At 39.5% G+C, this 17505-nt stretch overlaps 1 protein-coding gene across 8 annotated transcripts in view; it reads right to left on the reverse strand.

Annotated features, from left to right (window-relative positions):
- Positions 1–17505, reverse strand: part of WBP2NL (WBP2 N-terminal like) — a 34844-nt gene that overhangs the window by 16602 nt on the left and 737 nt on the right. For 7 of the 8 annotated variants that reach the window (XM_025458109.2, XM_025458136.3, XM_025458127.2 and 4 more), the window contains exons 2-4: positions 4509–4617; positions 3871–4012; positions 3583–3675 (exon numbers count right to left, since the gene is read on the reverse strand). In XM_025458109.2, the coding sequence (XP_025313894.1) occupies positions 3583–3675; positions 3871–4012; positions 4509–4617 (344 nt within the window). Of the gene's footprint in view, positions 1–3582; positions 3676–3870; positions 4013–4508; positions 4618–17205; positions 17256–17505 lie in introns of those variants that run through there. The other variant, XM_049115779.1, reaches the window with a different exon arrangement.

The following is a 17505-nucleotide window of genomic DNA, read 5'->3' on the forward strand; positions in this document are numbered from 1 at the left end:
CTCTGCAGCTGACAGATGACCACTCAGTAATGCTTGAAACTTTCCTTCCTTAATTTCTGGGATAATAAACTCACTCAATTCTCCTCCTACCTTGCTCAGCCCCTTTGCAATCTTCATTATGGTCACCTCTCCCTACCCATCCCTGATAGGTTGAGAACCCTTGGAATACCATCCTTCAGTCATCAAATGAGCCAATCACTCACATGGCTCCAGAGATGACCTGTGCACTGAAGATTTCCATCCAAATCAGTCTCTAGATAAAGCTCATCTTTGGAGTTTTGAGCTGCACATCCACTGGCCTCTACCATTCTGATGTACCTCACATTTAATATGATGCAGGGATTAAGAGTATCCAAAGAATACGTCACTTATATAGTTAGTATTCCTGCCAAAATGCACCACCTGCATCTAGGCATGAGGAAACAGACAAACCCAAATTAAGGGACATTCTATAAAACAATAAACCTGTATTCTCTTTAAAATGTTAATGTCGGGATCCCTGGGAGGTGCAGAGGTTTAGCGCCTGCCTTTGGCCCAGAGCGCGATCCTGGAGACCCGGGATCGAATCCCACGTCGGGCTCCCGGTGCATGGAGCCTGCTTCTCCCTCTGCCTGTGTCTCTGCCTCTCTCTCTCTCTCTCTCTCTCTCTGTGACTATCATAAATAAATAAATTAATTAATTTTAAAAAAATAAAATAAAATAAAATGTTAATGTCAGGCAGCCCAGGTGCCTCAGCGGTTTAGCGCCGCCTTCAGCCCAGAGCCTGATCCTGGAGACCAGGAATCGAGTCCCACTTCGGGCTCCCTGCTTCTCCCTCTGCCTGTGTCTCTGCCTCTCTCTCTCTCTCTCTCTCTCTCTCTCTCTCAATCTGTCTCTCATGAATGAATGAATGAATGAATGAATAAATAAATAAATAAATAAAATTTTAATGCCAAGAAAGACAAAGAAAGATTGAGACCAGATTAAAGGAAACCAAAGAAATAGGACAACTAAATTCAACGTGTAATTAGAGCCAATGTGTAATCTAACTGTGTAAATTAGATGCGTAGGAATTAGATCCTGATTGGAAAAAAAGGTATGCTATTAGAATCAGGAACCTAATGGGTTAATCATTTGAATTTGTATATTAAACAATAGCATTGTTTCAATGTTAAAGTTTCTGAATTTGATAAGTAGACTGGGGGTGGATAAGGGAATACCCTTGCTCCTAGGAGATTTACATTCAAATACTTAGGAATGAAGGAAATGATCTTTGTGACTTACTCCCAAAGCAAAGAAAGAATAAGATGAGGTAAATGTGGGAAAGTGTTAATAATGAGTGAATCTAGACAAAGTGTCCATGAGAGTTCGTTGTAATATTCTTGCAACTTTTCCATACATATGATTTTTTTTCAAAATAAAAAGTCTTAAAAAAGAGCAAGAGCAGGTGTAGGGTTCTTTTTTTTTAAATATTTTATCTATTTATTCATAGACACAAAGAGAGAGAGGCAGAGACACAGGCAGAGGGAGAAGCAGGCTCCATGCAGGGAGCTCGATGTGGGACTCAATCCCGGGTCCCCAGGATCACACCCCAGGCTGCAGGTGGCGCCAAACCGCTGCACCACCAGGGCTGCCCAGGTGTAGGGTTCTGATTCTAGCTCCCACTGTCTACCTGTATAGCCTTGGGAAACTGTATAACTATCACTGATTCAGTTTCCCCTGTTATCAGCTGGGGATAATGATTACATCACAAGTTTTTGTGAAATTACATAAATTGACCCATGTAAAGGGCTTGGAACACTGCCCACTATATGGTAACCATTTAATAAATGTCAGTACTATTGTATCTAAAATTGAACTCATTTCCTCTCTAATTTAGACTGTCTCTTATATTCTAAACCTTGGCTTATAGTATCATGATCCAAGTCAGTCTCCTGAGCTAGAAAAATGCATTCCATCCTTCTGTGTGTCCCCAGAACTTTGTCAATGCCTCTATTACGGCATATTTGAATATGTCTGTCTCAACTAGGTTATGTTCATCTCAACTAGATTGGAGTTGGGGGTAGAGACAAGGGAGAAGGAGAAAGAACATTCCAGATAGAAGAATTTCAGGGCACCTGGCAGGTTCAGTCAGTAGAGCATATGACTCTTGATCTTGGGGTCATGAGTTTGAGACTCATGTTGGGGAGTTTACTTAAAAAATTAAATAAGCAGGGCAGCCCGGGTGGCTCAGCGGTTTAGCGCTGCTTTCAGCCCAGGGCCTGATCCTGCAGACCCGGGATCAAGTCCCATGTCGAGCATGGAGCCTGCTTCTCCCTCTGCCTGTGCCTCTGCCTCTCTCTCGCTCTCTGTGTTTCTCATGAATAAATTTAAAAAAAAATATATATATATATATACATATAAAAAAATTAAATAAATAGGACAGCCTGGGTGGCTCAGTGGTTTAGCGCCACCTTCGGTCCAGGGCATGATCCTGGAGATCCAGGATCAAGTCCCACATCGGGGTCCCTGCGTGAAGCCTGCTTCTCCCTCTGCCTGTGTCTCTGCCTCTCTCTCTCTGTGTCTCTCATGGATAAATAAATAAAATCTTTTTTTTAAAAAATTAAATAAATAAATACATCTACCCAGATAGAACAAATAGCATGAAGGCTCAGACATGAGAGAACAAGGCAGAGAGAAGTCCAGTCAGATTGTAGTACAAAAGGTGAGACAATAGGGGCATGAAATAAGGCTAGATTAAATAAAAACATATCATAAAAGGATTTTTTTTTCAGTAGGGTCTACATTCAACATGAGACATGAACTCACAACCCCTAAATCAGGAGTCACTTGCTCTATCAACTGAGCCAGCCAGGTCCCCCACAAAAGGTTTATTTGTATTCAAAGTCTGAAAGAGTTCTTTGGTACATACACTAGATCAGTGCTGTATGGCTTGACAATACCTCTTCCCTTTTCTCATGGAAGAGGGAACTAAACCTAAGAGAAGTAAAGGCAAACCCAGAGAGGAGAAAAGACAAAAAAGGCATGACAGAGGAAAAAGAGCTCAGGAAACTGGGGCTCCCTGATCTGAAAATGAGACTACTTAATGATATATGAGACTAGCATTTAAATAGACAAAAGATTATCAGGTAAACTTATTTATTTAGGTGTCTGAGTATAGCTCCCAGTAGAGTGTAAACTCCTTTAAGACAAGGAGGGATTGGGACACCTGGGTGGCTCAGGGATTGAGCGTCTGCCTTTGGTTCAGGTTGTGATCTCGAAGTCTTGGGATCGAGTCCTGCAAAGGGCTTCCCACTGGGAGCCTACTTCTCCTTCTGCCTATGTCTCTGCCTCTTTGTGTCTCTCATGAATAAATAAAATCTTAAAAAAAAAAAAAGACAAGGAAGGACTAAATAATCTTGCTCCCAGCATGTGGTATGGTACCCATCCCATAGTAGGGAGGCTCAGGAAATGCCTGCTGAATACATGTGCAGTTACCAACTGCCTGTGCAGTTACCAACTGCCTGACCACAGAGGCCAAAGTCTCAACTGAGTGACAGTCCTACTTCCAATTCCACAGGCCTCAAAACCCCAAGGGTTAATATCTTTATTAGCATTGCTCACCAGCAGAAGCAGCTTTCATCATCAACTGGGCAAATTCGATGGCACCTCCTTTTCTGAAGGATAATTTAAAAGTAGCCTGTCCTTCCCAGCCACCTGGGAAAAGAAACGGCACATACTCACTAAGATGCTGGCACCATTGGTCAGAGAAGGACTGCCCCGGACAAAGAGAGAAGCACTACCCAAAGGAGCAGGGCAGCTTTCTTTGAATTCCAGCATGAGCCAGGTCTGAATCTTAAACCTCTGGAAGCTTTTGAGAAAAAAAGTACACTTTTGAGGGGGATCACTTACCATCTGGAGCTGCCTGAATGATTCCTTTAATGAAGTTGGCAGCAAAAACTGGCTGTTCAATGGTACAGTTACTCATCAGCTCAAATGGCATCATAAAAGAAAACATGGGGTCGTTGACTGCATGTGAAGTCACGAAGATCACCTAGGAGAGGAAAGAAATTTTGGAGGGAATGCAGGTTGTCCATGGATTGAGACACAGGAGAGCAATTCTAAGGTCAAGATTGCTTTGACATCCTGCCCTAATGAAGAACCATCACCTGTTTTCTTTTATATTCCTCAATATGGAAAATCGTAGTGTGAATGTTTGTTTTTTAAAGATTTTATTTATTTATTCATGAGAGACACAGAGAGGGAAAGAGAGAGAGAGGCAGAGACACAGGCAGGGGAGAAGCAGGATCCATGCAGGGAGCCTGACACGGGGACTCGATCCCAGGTCTCCAGGATCAGGCCCTAGGCTGAAGGCAGTGCTAAACCGCTGAGCCACCCGGCCTGCCCAAAAGTGTGAATATTTTAAAACACTTTGAAAATCAATGTTTAAAAAAAAAGAAAAAAAGAAAAAGAAAATCAATGTTTAACCTCACTCCAATTTAGGAAAAACAAATGTGTGGTTAATCAGATCAAAGTAGAAGTAGAATTACCCGGTATGAAGTGAGAAACAGTGTTCCCCTTTTTGTACCATTGAAGAGACTGCATCCCTCTGGTTGCCGTGGGAAGGAGAGGTCCACATCCTGACACTGTGTCAAGACACTGCAGAAAAGAAAGCAGATTAACGACACCATTTAGAAGTTATAGAAAATGACACACATAAAGCTTTTAGCACGGTTCCCAGCCCATAGCAAGAACTCAATAAATGTTAGCTGCTGCTGCTACTACCATTATTTTATCGAAATAGAAAGAAATTTAAATGATCTTACTCCCTGACTATTCACACTTATTCTCCCTTTTTATCATTGGGTTTTGTTTTTTTTTTTTAAGATTTTATTTATTTTATTCATGAGAGTCGCAGAGATAGAGACAAGAGAGAGGCAGAGACACAGGTAGAGGGAGAAGCAGGCTCCATACAGGGTGACGTGGGACTCAGCCCAGGTCTCCAGGATCATGCCCTGGGCCGAAGGCAGCGCTAAACTGCTGAGCCACCCAGGCTGCCCACTGGGTTCTTTTTTTAAAGATTCATTTATTTTAGAGACAGAGTGCACGAGCAGGGGGAGGGGCAGAGAGAGAGCAAGAGGAGAAGCGGACTTTCTGCTGAGTGGGGAGCCTAATGTGGGGCTTGACCTTAGGACCCTGAAATCATGACCTGAGCTGAAACCAAGAGTTGGAGGTTTAACTGAGCCACCCAGATGCCCTGGGGTTGTTTTTTTCTTATCAGACTTACCTTCTTCTTAATATTTACTCATTAATTCTTATTCTTCATGTGCAGTAAGTGTAAAACACTGTGGTAATGGAAATGTTTCTCTGACTCTGATAGAGACAGTAAGGAACAGAGTACTCCAGATTCCACTGGCATGCTGTTCCCTCTGCCTGCCATGTTCCCCCTTCACTCTTAACCTGAGAAGCTTGAACTCATCCTCTTCCCACTCACAGAATCCTATCGGGTTTCTTTTCTTTCTTAGTAATTGTTATAATATATATGTGCTTATTTGTTCAATGTTCTAACTAATGATCATTAAAGACAATGTCTTTCCACTAGCCCTAGCATACAGAGGGTACTAATAAATATTTATGGAAAGAATGAATAAGTATTGGGGTACCTGGGGGGCAATGGGTGATGAAAACATGAATACAGATAATAATGCAAGCAGTAATATGACATGTATAACATTAATGGCACAAAAATATCATAGGAATTTAGTGGAAAGAGAGATTAGCTTTGGTTGAAGTGATCAAAAATGACTTTATAGAAAAGTTGTAGTGTGAGTCAATTCTTAAGATATGAATAGTGTTTCAGTAGGCAGAGGTAGAGGTAGAGGACAATCCAGATGGGGAGCAAACAGCATGAATGAGGTGCAAGAGCAGCATTAATGGAGGTACACAGTGGAAAGCAAATTGCACACTTGGGAGCAGCCTATTTGTGTGCATTCATCAAAACAGATGGAAGTGAAGGTGGAAAAATAGTGAGATACAAATGGAAAGCCATTGTGAAACTAGACTTGGAAAAACCATTTAATAGGCATGGAGAAAAAAAAAGAGAGAGAGAAAAGAGAAAAAAACAGGCATGGAGAAACTATGAGCTGCAGCTGTCTCAGCAGGCTAGTCACATGATCAAGGAGATGGTGGTATATCAGAGGTATCACTTTAAGAATCCCTAAGGGGTGCTGTACTGGCTCAGTCAGTAGAGCATGGAGGTCTTGATTTGGGGGTTCTGAGTTTAAGCCCTATATTGGGTGTGGAGATTTCTTTTTTAAAAAATCCCTAAAATAGCCCTACCTGCAGTGATAAGAACTAGAACTGGGGTGATGGTGTGTTGATAAAAAGGGCTTTTAAAAACACAATGAAAATACAGGATGCCAACAAAAATGTCAGAAAAAACAGGGAACTCCAAGGGCACCTAGGTGACACAGTCAAATGAGCTGGGACTCTTGGTTTTATCTCAGGTTGTGGTCTCAGGGTTGTGGGATCAGGCTCCAAACTCAGTGAGGAATCTTCTTAGGATACTTTCTCCCTCTCCCTCTACGCCTTCAATCTCTCTCTCTCCCTCTCTCTCTCTCTCTCTCTCATAAATAAATAATTTAAAAAAAAAACTTAGGGAACTCTAAAACTCAGTCCAGAACTCTGGAATCTAATCAAAATCTTATAGCAACTAAAAGAATGTTTAATCAAGAAAAATTGAGTTTCAGTAAGAGAGCTTTGTGACACTTTCACTTACTCTGGTACCATCCTCCAATCCCTGACTTGACAAAAGCCTTAAAAATAACCCACATTCCTAATATAAGTGCCAAACACCAAAGGGAGCAGAACACACCTTTTCTCAAAGAATCGTGGTTGTTTTAACTTGTCTGGTGGCTCCCTGAAACACTGGCTCAAAAGTTGTGTGCCTAATTCAGAACTCTCCCAGGACTGAGGTGACTACCCAGAGTACATTTGTCAAAAACAGTATTAGTTGCTGCTGTCTGGGGCAAAGGATGACCTTTAGTGCAAACAAGCAAAACTGAAAAGTTAGAGAGGAAAGCCTGAGGAATGAGATGTTTTGGGGAATAAAGAATTTGAAAAGCTCTGATATATTCATGGGAATCTAGAAAGCCACATGCATATCTGCCCAGGGCTGGGTTCATGCTCAGAAGAAAACTGAGAAGGCCCAAAACTTTTACTTCTGGTTGATAATGAGGCTCTGCTCAAGCAGGAAGTGAAAGCTAAGACAGAGTTGTAAACTGCCTGGCTGGGTGATAAAAACCCATTCCAAACACACAGGCAGACTCGATCGGCAAAGGCTGAGAGATTTGTGGGGGGTTTTTTTGGTTCAGATATATAAAGAAATAGTCAAATCACTAATTGGCTACTAAGTTAACATAAAAGAGACTTCAGTGGCCACACATGACAGAGTACAAACTTTACAATTCAGAAAAGCCACTAAACTAAACAAACAAATAACTACAACAAGCAGCAACAATGTACCCTGAGGAAGAGAGAAAATCTGATTTCCAGAGTTGCCACATTATAACATTCAGAATGTCCAGTTTTCAATTACAATAAAAAATGATGAGGAATGCAAAAACACAAGTATGACCCATATGTTCTTCTGTGAACAGAAGAAATGAAATAAGTAGTAACTGCCCTGAGGAAGTCTATACATTGGGTTAACTAGACAAAGACATTATTTGTTTTTTGTTTTTTGTTTGTTTGTTTGTTTGTTTGTTTAGTGAACTCTACCCACACTGTGGTACTCAAACTCTCAACTTTAAGATCAAAAGTCACATACTCTACTGACTGAAATCAGCCAGGTACCCCACTAAACCAAGACTTTAAATAAACTATTTTAAGTATGTTTAAAGGGTTAAAGGAAACCATGTGCAAATAACCAAAGTAAATAATGAGAACAATGTCTCAAAAAGTAGAGAATATCAATAAAGAAATAGAAATTAGAAAAATGAACTATATAGAAATTCTGAAGGTGGAGACTACAATAAGTAAAATGAAAAACTCAATAGTGGTGGGCTTAATGGCAGATTTCAGCAGACAGAAGAAAGAATCAGTGTTGAAGATAAGTCATTTGAGAATAAGTGTTATTACCCAGGTGACAGAAAGAAAAAATTAAAAATGAACAGAGTCTAACAGACCTGTGGGACAAAAATTAAACTTAAAATCATATGCATAATGAGATTGCCAGAAGGAGAGAAAAGGACTAAAGGGGTACATAAAAATTTCGAAATAATATTGGCCAAAATTTCCAATTTAACAAAAGACATGAATCTACACATCCAAGCTCAACAAACTCCTATAGGATAAACTCAGAGATCTACACCAAAGACACGGTTATAACCAAACTGCTGAAAGCCAAATACAGAGACTCTTGAGAGGAGCCAAAGAAAAGAATCATCATGTACAAGGAATTCTCAATAAGACAAATAGCTGACTTCTCATAAACTATGGCATAGGCAGCCCCGGTGGCGCAGCGGTTTAGCGCTGCCTGCAGCCCGGGGTGTGATCGTGGAGACCGGGAATCGAGTCCCACGTCGGGTTCCCTACATGGAGCTTCTCCATCTGCCTGTGTCTCTGCCTCTCTTCTCTCTCTTCTCTCTCTGTCTCTCCGTCTCTATGAATAAATAAATAAAATCTTTAAAACAAAAAAACAGGGCAGCCCGGGTGGCTCAGTGGTTTAGCACCACCTTCAGCCCAGGGCGTGATCCTGGAGACCCAGGATGGAGTCCCGCCTCGGGCTCCCTGCATGGAGCCTGCTTCTCCCTCTGCCTATGTCTCTGCCTAACTTTCTCTCTGTGTCTCTCATGAATAAATAAATAAAATCTTTAAAAAAATAAATAAAAAATAAAACAAAACAACAACAAAAACTATGGCAGCAGGGATACCTGGGTGGTTTAGTCAGTTAAGCAGCTGCCTTCAGCTCAGATTCTGATCCCAGGGTCCTGGGATCAAGCCCCACATTGGGTTCCCTGCTCAGCATGGAGTCTGGTTGCCCCTCTCCCTTTGCCCTTCCACCAGCTTGTGCTCTCTCTCTCTCAAATAAATAAATAAATCTTAAAAAAAAAAAAAAAACTATGGAGGCAGGAGATAGTGAGTTGACACATGCAAAGTGCTAAAAGGGAAAAAATCTGTTAACCAAAAATTCTGTATCTGGCAAAACTACCCTTCAAAAAGTAAGGAGAAATTAAAATATTACCAAGTAAACAAAAACTGAGAATTTATCACTAGTAGGTCTGAACTATAAGAAATGCTAAAGGAAATCCTTCAGCCTGAAATAGACACTAGAGGGGTGCCTGGGTAGCTCAGTCAGTTAAGCATCCAACTTCTTTTTTTTTTAAGATTTTATTTATTTATTCATGAGAGACACAGAGAGAAAGGCAGAGACACAGGCAGAGGGAGAAGCAGGCCCCACTCAGGGAGCATGATGTGGGACTCGATTTTGGGTCTCCAGGATCATGCCCTGGGCTGAAGGTGGTGCTAAATCACTGAGCCACCCAGGCTGCCCAAGCGTCCAACTTTTGATTTTGGCTCAGGATCTCAGGATTGTGAGATGGAGCACCATATCAGTCTCCATGCTGTGTGGAGCCTGCTTGGGATTCTCTCTCTCCCTCTCCTTCTGCCCCTCTCCAACCTCTCTCGCTAAAAAAAGATAAACAGATAAAAATAAATAAAAAGAAATAAAAAGACACAGCTAGTAAGTCAAACCCATACAAAGAAACATGGAACACTGATGAAGATAATATGTGAAAATTAATCAAAATGCTCTTAAACTGTGGGTCAAAAAAGAAATAATAAATAAAATTAGAAAATAGAATTGAATCACTAGGAGCAGCCTGGGTGGCTCAGTGGTTTAGCGCTGCCTTCAGCCCAGGGCATGATCATGGAGACTGGGGATCAAGTCTTACATTGGGCTCCCTGCACGGAGCCTGCTTCTCCCTCTGCCTGTGTCTCTGCCTCTATCTCTGTCTCTCTCATGAATAAATAAAATCTTTTTTAAAAAATTGAATCACTAGAAATTAGAAATTTTGAGATGAATACAAATAAAGACACACATACCAAAACTTCTGAGATGCAACAAAAGTTGTACTTAGGAGGAAAATTTATAGCTTTTAATGTCTACAATTTTTTAAGAGCAAATCAATAATTTTCCACACTAGGAAACTAGAAAAACAAGACCAAACTAAACCCAAAGCTAGTAGAAGGAAGGAAATAATAAAGATTATAATAGACATATGTAAGAATAGAAAAAAGAATCAATAAAACCAAAACTTAATCCTTTGAGATCAGCAAAATTGACCAACTTAGCTAGACCAAGAAAAAAAGAAACCCCCCTCCCAAAAATAAAATAAAATAAAATAAAATAAAATAAAATAAAATAAAATAAAATAAGAAAGAAAACCCAAGTTACTAAAATTTGAAATAAAAGTGGGGATGTTTTCACATAATTTATAGAAAAAAAAAGGATTATGAACAATTATATGCCAACAAATTAGATAATCTGTTTGAAACAGATAAATTCTTAGAGACAACCAAAATGAAATAAAGAAAAAAGAAAATCTGAATAGACCTATAACAAGTAGAGATTGAATCAGCAACCAAAAAATTCCAATAAAAAAAGCTCAGGATGAAAAACAAAAAACAAAAAACAAACAAACAAACAAAAAAAGCTCAGGATGAAAAAAAAAAAGCTCAGAATGTATATTATGTGTTGTTGTTGGTTGTTGGATGGAAGGTTTTGCATATGTCTGTTAGGACCATTTGAGTCCAATAGTGTTGTTCAGTTCCTCTATTGCTTTACAGATTTTCTGTCTGGTTGTACTTCTATCAGAGGTTGTTAGGAGCTGGGTTGAGTGAGGAGTGACTGCTTAATAGGTACAGTTTCTTTTGGGGTGATGAAAATGTTCTGGAATTAGATAATGGTGGTGATTGCATGATATTGTGAATATAGTAAAAGCCACTGAATTGTACATTTTAAAATGGTTAAAATGGAAAATATCATGTTATGTGAATTCTACCTCAGTAAAAAAAAGGGGGGGGGTTTATATATTAAGTGTAAAACCTCAATAAATCAATTAATTAAATTTAAAAGACCGTGAAGAAAGAAGCCCCTGAGCTTGGTAATTCATTAGATCTGGGAAACAAAAAAAGTCATGAGAAATCAAAGGTCATCTTTGCCTCCAAAGAAATAGAGAAGTCAGAAAAAGAAGTTTATTGGGAAGTAGGGACATAAATTTGGCTCTAGACACGTTGAAATATTCAGGAGGTAGTAGTACTGTTTGCAATTTCATTCTGTCACATCCTTAGGTTGGCATCTAATACATGAAGTTTCTCAACCTTGACTGTTTGGATTAGATAATTATTTGTTGTGGTGGTATGTGCTTTGTAGATTGTTTGGAAGCACCCCTTGCCTCTCTCCCCACCAAATACCAGTTGTAGCCCACCCCCACCCCCACCCAAATTGTGAAAAGCAAAAATGTCTCCTGGAGGCAAAATCATCCCAGACTGAGAACCACTGTCCTACAAGGATGGCATATTGACTTCAAAATTTCAGTTAAAATATAGTACAGTGAAATAAAGAATGAATTTTCACCATGCTGGTAGATGTTATAATGCGACAACAAATTTCTAAAAAAGAGGTGAAAACTGCAAATGAAATATCACAGCACCATTTAGCTAAGGATATCAAAACTATTGTCTCCAGCACTAACTAGAACCTCAGCAAAAGTTCAAGCTCCAATAGTGAATCATCTGAATTTGAGTTATTGTCCTTATAATGCATTGAGCTGTAACTGCCAGATACTAAATATGCAAAGATTTTACATACTTTTTATCTATAATTTGTAAGTAGGTTCCTAGCTAAAGAGAAATGGTTCTGACATATGAGCCTTCCAAAGGATGAACAATTTAGGATCTAACTATCTGCTATCTATAAGAGACTCATTTTATTTCTTTTATTATTTTTTATTGAGTATAACTGTATAATTAACATGCAGGGTTGTATTAGTTTCAAGTGTGCAATATGGGATTCAACAATGCTCTTAGGTGTACATGGAACATTCTCCATGATAGGTTTACATGTAAGGTCACAAAACGAGTCTTAACAAATTTAATTTTAAGAAAATTAAAATCATCTGAAGTACTTTTTCTGATCACAGTGAAATGAAACTAGAAATCAATAGCACAAGGAAAACTGGAAAATCCACAAACGTGTAAATGAAACAACACATTTTTATATAACCAATGGGTCAAAGAAAAAGTCTCAAAGGAAATTGGAAAATACCTTGAAACAAATAAAAATGAAAATACAAATGCCAAAACTATGGGATTCAACAAAGCAGTGTTAAAAGTTTCTATCTGTACATGCATTCATAAAAGAGATTTATGATCTCAAGTTAACCTGACTTTACACCTCCAGAAACTAAAGAACAAACTGAACCCAAAGCTAGAAGGAAATAAAGATTAGAGCTGACACAAAACAAAAGAGAAAATACAAAAGTAATAGGAGAAAAAAAAAAAAAAACCTGTGAAACTAAGTGGTTTGTTTGTTTGTTTTTAAGATCAGTGAAACGGAAAACCCTTGGCTAGGTTAACTAATTAAGAAAAGAGAGATGACTCAAATTACCAAAATCAGAAATGAAAGGAAGGACATTACAATGGATGCCACAGAAATAAAAAGAATTACAAGATAATACTAATACACATGAATAATTGTATGCCAGCATACTGGATAATCTAGAAGAAATGGATAAATTCCTAGGAGCTAATTCATGAATAAAAAGAAAATCTAAACAAACCAATAGTAAGTAAAAAGATTGCATCAGTAACCAAGAACTTCCCAGCTAAGAAAAGCCCAGGACCAGAGGGCTTCACTGGACAAATCACCAAATACTGAAAGAACACTTAGCACTAATCCTCTCAAAAATCTGCCCCAAAACAGAAGAGGGAACACTTCCAAGGTCATTCTCTGAGGCCAGCATTACCCTGATGTCAAAGCTAGAACACAAGAAAACTACAGACTAACATCTCTGAAAAACATTGATGCAAAAATCCTCAACAAAATGCTAGCAAACTGGCAGCAGTTGAGCGTCTGCCTTCCGCCCAGGGCGTGATCCTGGAGACCTGGGATCAAGTCCCACGTCGGGTGGATCCCTGCATGGAGCCTGCTTCTCCCTCTGCCTATGTCTCTGCCTCTCTCTGTCTCTCATGAATAAATAAATAAAATCTTAATTTAAAAAATGCTAGCAAACTGAATAGTATATTAAAAGGATTGGGATCCCTGGGTGGCGCAGCGGTTTGGCGCCTGCCTTTGGCCCAGGGCCGGATCCGGGAGACCCTGGATCGATTCCCACGTCGGGCTCCCGGTGCATGGAGCCTGCTTCTCCCTCTGCCTGTGTCTCTGCCTCTCTCTCTCTCTCTCTGTGACTATCATAAATAAATAAAAATTTAAAAAAAATTTTTTTAAATAAAAGGATTATACACATGACCAAGTGGTATTTATTCCTGGAACATATGATGGTTCAACATATGAATATCAATCAATGTAATAAAAACAGAACTGCCATATGATCCAGCAATCTCACTTCTAGGTGTATATCCAAAGGAAATTAAAATAGGATATCAAAGAGATACCTGCACTCCTATGTTCACTGCAGCATTACTCACAATACCCAAGATATAGACATAAACTACGTGTCGGTCAATGAATGAATGGATAAAGGTGTGGTATTTATATATGTATCATTCAATCATGAGAAAGGAAATCCTGTCACATGCTAAAACATGAATGAACCTTGAGAATATTGTGCTAAATGAAATAAATCCGGAGAAAGATAAATACTATGTGATCTCATTTAGGTATATATGTAGAACCTTAAGGGAAAAAAAGTCAAATGCATTGAAGCAAAAAGTAAAATGGTGATTACCAGGGGCTCAGGGAATGGGGGAATTGGGGAGATGTTAGTCATAGGGTACAAACTTGTAGTTATGTAGAATGAATAAGTTTAGAGATCCAATATATTATAGGCATGATGACTACACTTAATGAGTGTATTGAAAAAAAATGAGTGTATTGAACACTGGAGATATGCCAAGAGAGTAGATTTCAGGCACATGCATCACACTAAAAAATGGTTAACTATGTGAGGAGATTATATGTTAATTAGCTTGGTTATAGAAATCATTTTACTACCTATATGTATATCACATCATCATGTTGTATACTTTAAATATATATATAATTTCTATTTTTAAAAAAATTAATATGGTATATTTCCTTTGTGTTTCTTTTACCACATACAAACACAATATCATTAACAGCTTAGTAAAAATAGGGAAAATTTACAAAGCAAATTTATCAAAGACAAATAGCCAACAACCTTGGGAAAAAAATAAATTTTTTTTAAAGATTCAATTATTCAGACTGGCAGAGATAGCGACGTTTAACACCAGGTGTTGTCAAGGGTGTGATGAAATGGGCACTGTGAGTATTGAGAACACAATGATATAATTCTATAGGGTGATTTCGCAAAAAATATATTTCTTTTTTAAAATATATATTTCTATATGCATTTGTAGAATATAAAATATTTTGACATAATTTTTGTATTTTTTAAAAATACATTTTAATCTTTAAAAAAGTCTATGTCTATTTAAAAAATAAAAAGTCTATGTCCTCTGATCCCACAATTACACTTTCAGGAACATATCCCCAAGAAACATTTCGACAGGTAGGCAAAGATAAGTTTTCAAAAGTGTTCACTGAAGCAATATTTATAGCAATGACAAATTATACCCTGAACATCCCAGACAAGGGCTTGAACAAACATTCATGCACACTGGAATACAAGTCATTGATTAATAATGATGTAGATATTGATACTGGAGAGCATTCCCAATACATTGGTAAGTGAGGAAAACAAATTACAAAGCAATCTCGGGTTGGGGGATGTTGCATATATATCCATGGAGGAAAGTGCAGAGAGATACATACCAAAATGTAAAAAAAGCACTGGGTGTTGGAATCTGGGGTAATTAAAATTTTTTTTTCTAATTTTTCTACAACAAACATATAGTACTATCTGCACAATTTTAGAATATTGGTCAAAAAAAGAAAACTCAAGTGTCTTCCCTATTTACCAGTAGAGTCCTATCTGTACAATTATGACTTCTCAGCTGGGATTTAAAAAAAACAAAAACTCTCCACAGAACAATGTGATAAATTTCTTAAATGTGTATCCTGAGTAGGCAAGAGAGATCAGAATACAACCAAGCTTCTCCTTCTCAACCTATTTCTTCAAAGTTGTTTCTATCAACACCATAGAACCCCAAACAATCCCATCAAAAAATGGGCAGAGGAACGGAATAGACATTTTTACAAAAAAGACATACAGATGGCCAACAGACACATGAAAAATGCTCAACATCACTCATCATCAGCAAAATGCAAATCAAAACTGCAATGAGATATCACCTCACACCTGTCAGAATGGCTAAAATAAAAAAGATAAGAAGTAAGTGTTGGAGAGAATGTAGAGAAAAAAGAGTCTTTGCACACTGTTTATGGGAATGTAAATTGGTGCCGACACTGTGAAAAATAGTATGGAGTTTTCTCAAAATATTAAAAATAGTACCATATGATCCAGTGATTCAACTACTGGATATTTACTTAAAAAAAATGAAAACACAGATTTGAAAGTATATATGCACCCCTATGCTTACTGCAGCATTATTTACAATAGCCATGATAGAAAATTAGATAAGGAAGATGTGATACACACACACACACACACACACACACACACACACACATACTGAAACCCACAGGAATATTATGCAGCCATAAAAAGGATGGGATCTTGCTATTTGCAACAACACGGATAGACCCAGAAAGTATTACACTAAGTGGAATAAATCAAACTGAGAAAGACGAATTCCATATAATTTCAGTCATACAAGGCATCTAAAAAACAAAACAAATAAACACACCAAGAGCAGAATAAACACAGAGAACAAACTGATGGTTGCCAGAGGGAAGGGTTGGGAGCTTGGGGAAGGGGAGTGGGAGATCCAAGCTTCCAGTTTGCGACTCAATAAGTCACAGGAACAAAAAGCACAGCCTAGGGAACACAGTCAATACTACTGTAATTGTAGACAGATGGTGACTACACTTATGGGGAGCACAGCATAACTTACACAGCTGTCCAATCACTATGTTGTACGCCTGAAACCAATGTAATAATTGTATCAATAATGCTCAAGCAAAAAAATTAATAAAATAGGAATAAAGAATTATTATAGTTTTTAAAGATTGTATTCATTTGTTCATGAGAGACACACGGAGAGAGAGGCAAAGACACAGGCAGAGGGAGAAGCAGGCTCCTCTCAGGGAGCCCGATGTGGGACTGGATCCCGAAAGTCGGGGATCACGCCCTGAGCCGAAGACAGATGCTCAACCACTGAGGCACCCAGCCGTCCCATTATTGTAGTTTCTATACAAGAAAGAGCACTGACAAGGCAGGTCTTCTCTGATAAGTCCAATCCCCAACCAAATCTCTCCCACATGCACTGGCCATATGATTTTTAAGCCACCTACTTCTGTGTTTCAGTTTCCCACCTGAGAAATAAGGGAAATACTACTGATCCTCATTGTAGATAGAGCAGTGATGTGTATACAGCTCTGACAAAGGTGTTTGGCGATGATTACACATTCAAGAGCACATAATGGACCCCATCAAGATAACTCAAAAGGACCAGGGCGCCTGAGTGGCTCGGCGGGGGAGCGTCTGCCTTCGGCTCAGGTGGTGATCCCGCCCGGTCCTGGGATCGAGTCCCATATCGGGCTCCCCACGAGGAGCCTGCTTCTCCCTGTCTATGTCTCCGCCTCTCTCTCTCTGTGTGTCTCTCATGAGTAAATAAATAAAATCTTAAAAAAAAAAAAAAAGCAACTCAAAGGACCATAAAATCAGTGTTTCTGTCATAATTTTTAAAAACATCCTCCATGCCCTGCCTCCAACATACACACAGACAGACACACACACACACACACACACACACCCGAGGCTGAGCGAGAAGATGCCCAAACCCCAAATCAGAAGTGGCTTCAGGGCCCAGAGCCACCTGTACACAGGTCACAGCGCTCCAGGCCAAGGAGCCGCGCTCAGAGCGGAGGACAATCCTCTCCTACTACAAGGGAAGACGTACAGCCTCCGCCGCCCGCCGGAATCTGTCAAGAACATGTTCTGGGGGAGGAAGCAAAGGAAACAGATCTGGACATCAGCACTCGGTACTGTCTGGGCGGATCCTCCCGACGAACGCGCAGTCTCCCCGGGGCACAGAGCACCGGGTGTCGGAGCCAAACAGCCAGCGAGCGACCCGACAGCAAAGGAAACCGAGGGCCGCGCGGAGCAGACGGGAGCCCACGGAAGACCTGCTGGGGGCGGGGGCGGGGGCGGGGGCGGGGGGGCGCGGAGGAGCGGCAGGGAGGCGAGGTGCGAGGCGGGC

The sequence above is a fragment of the Canis lupus genome, chromosome 10 (assembly GCF_003254725.2).
Source record: "Canis lupus dingo isolate Sandy chromosome 10, ASM325472v2, whole genome shotgun sequence".
In the NCBI taxonomy this organism is placed as follows: Eukaryota; Metazoa; Chordata; class Mammalia; order Carnivora; family Canidae; genus Canis; species Canis lupus.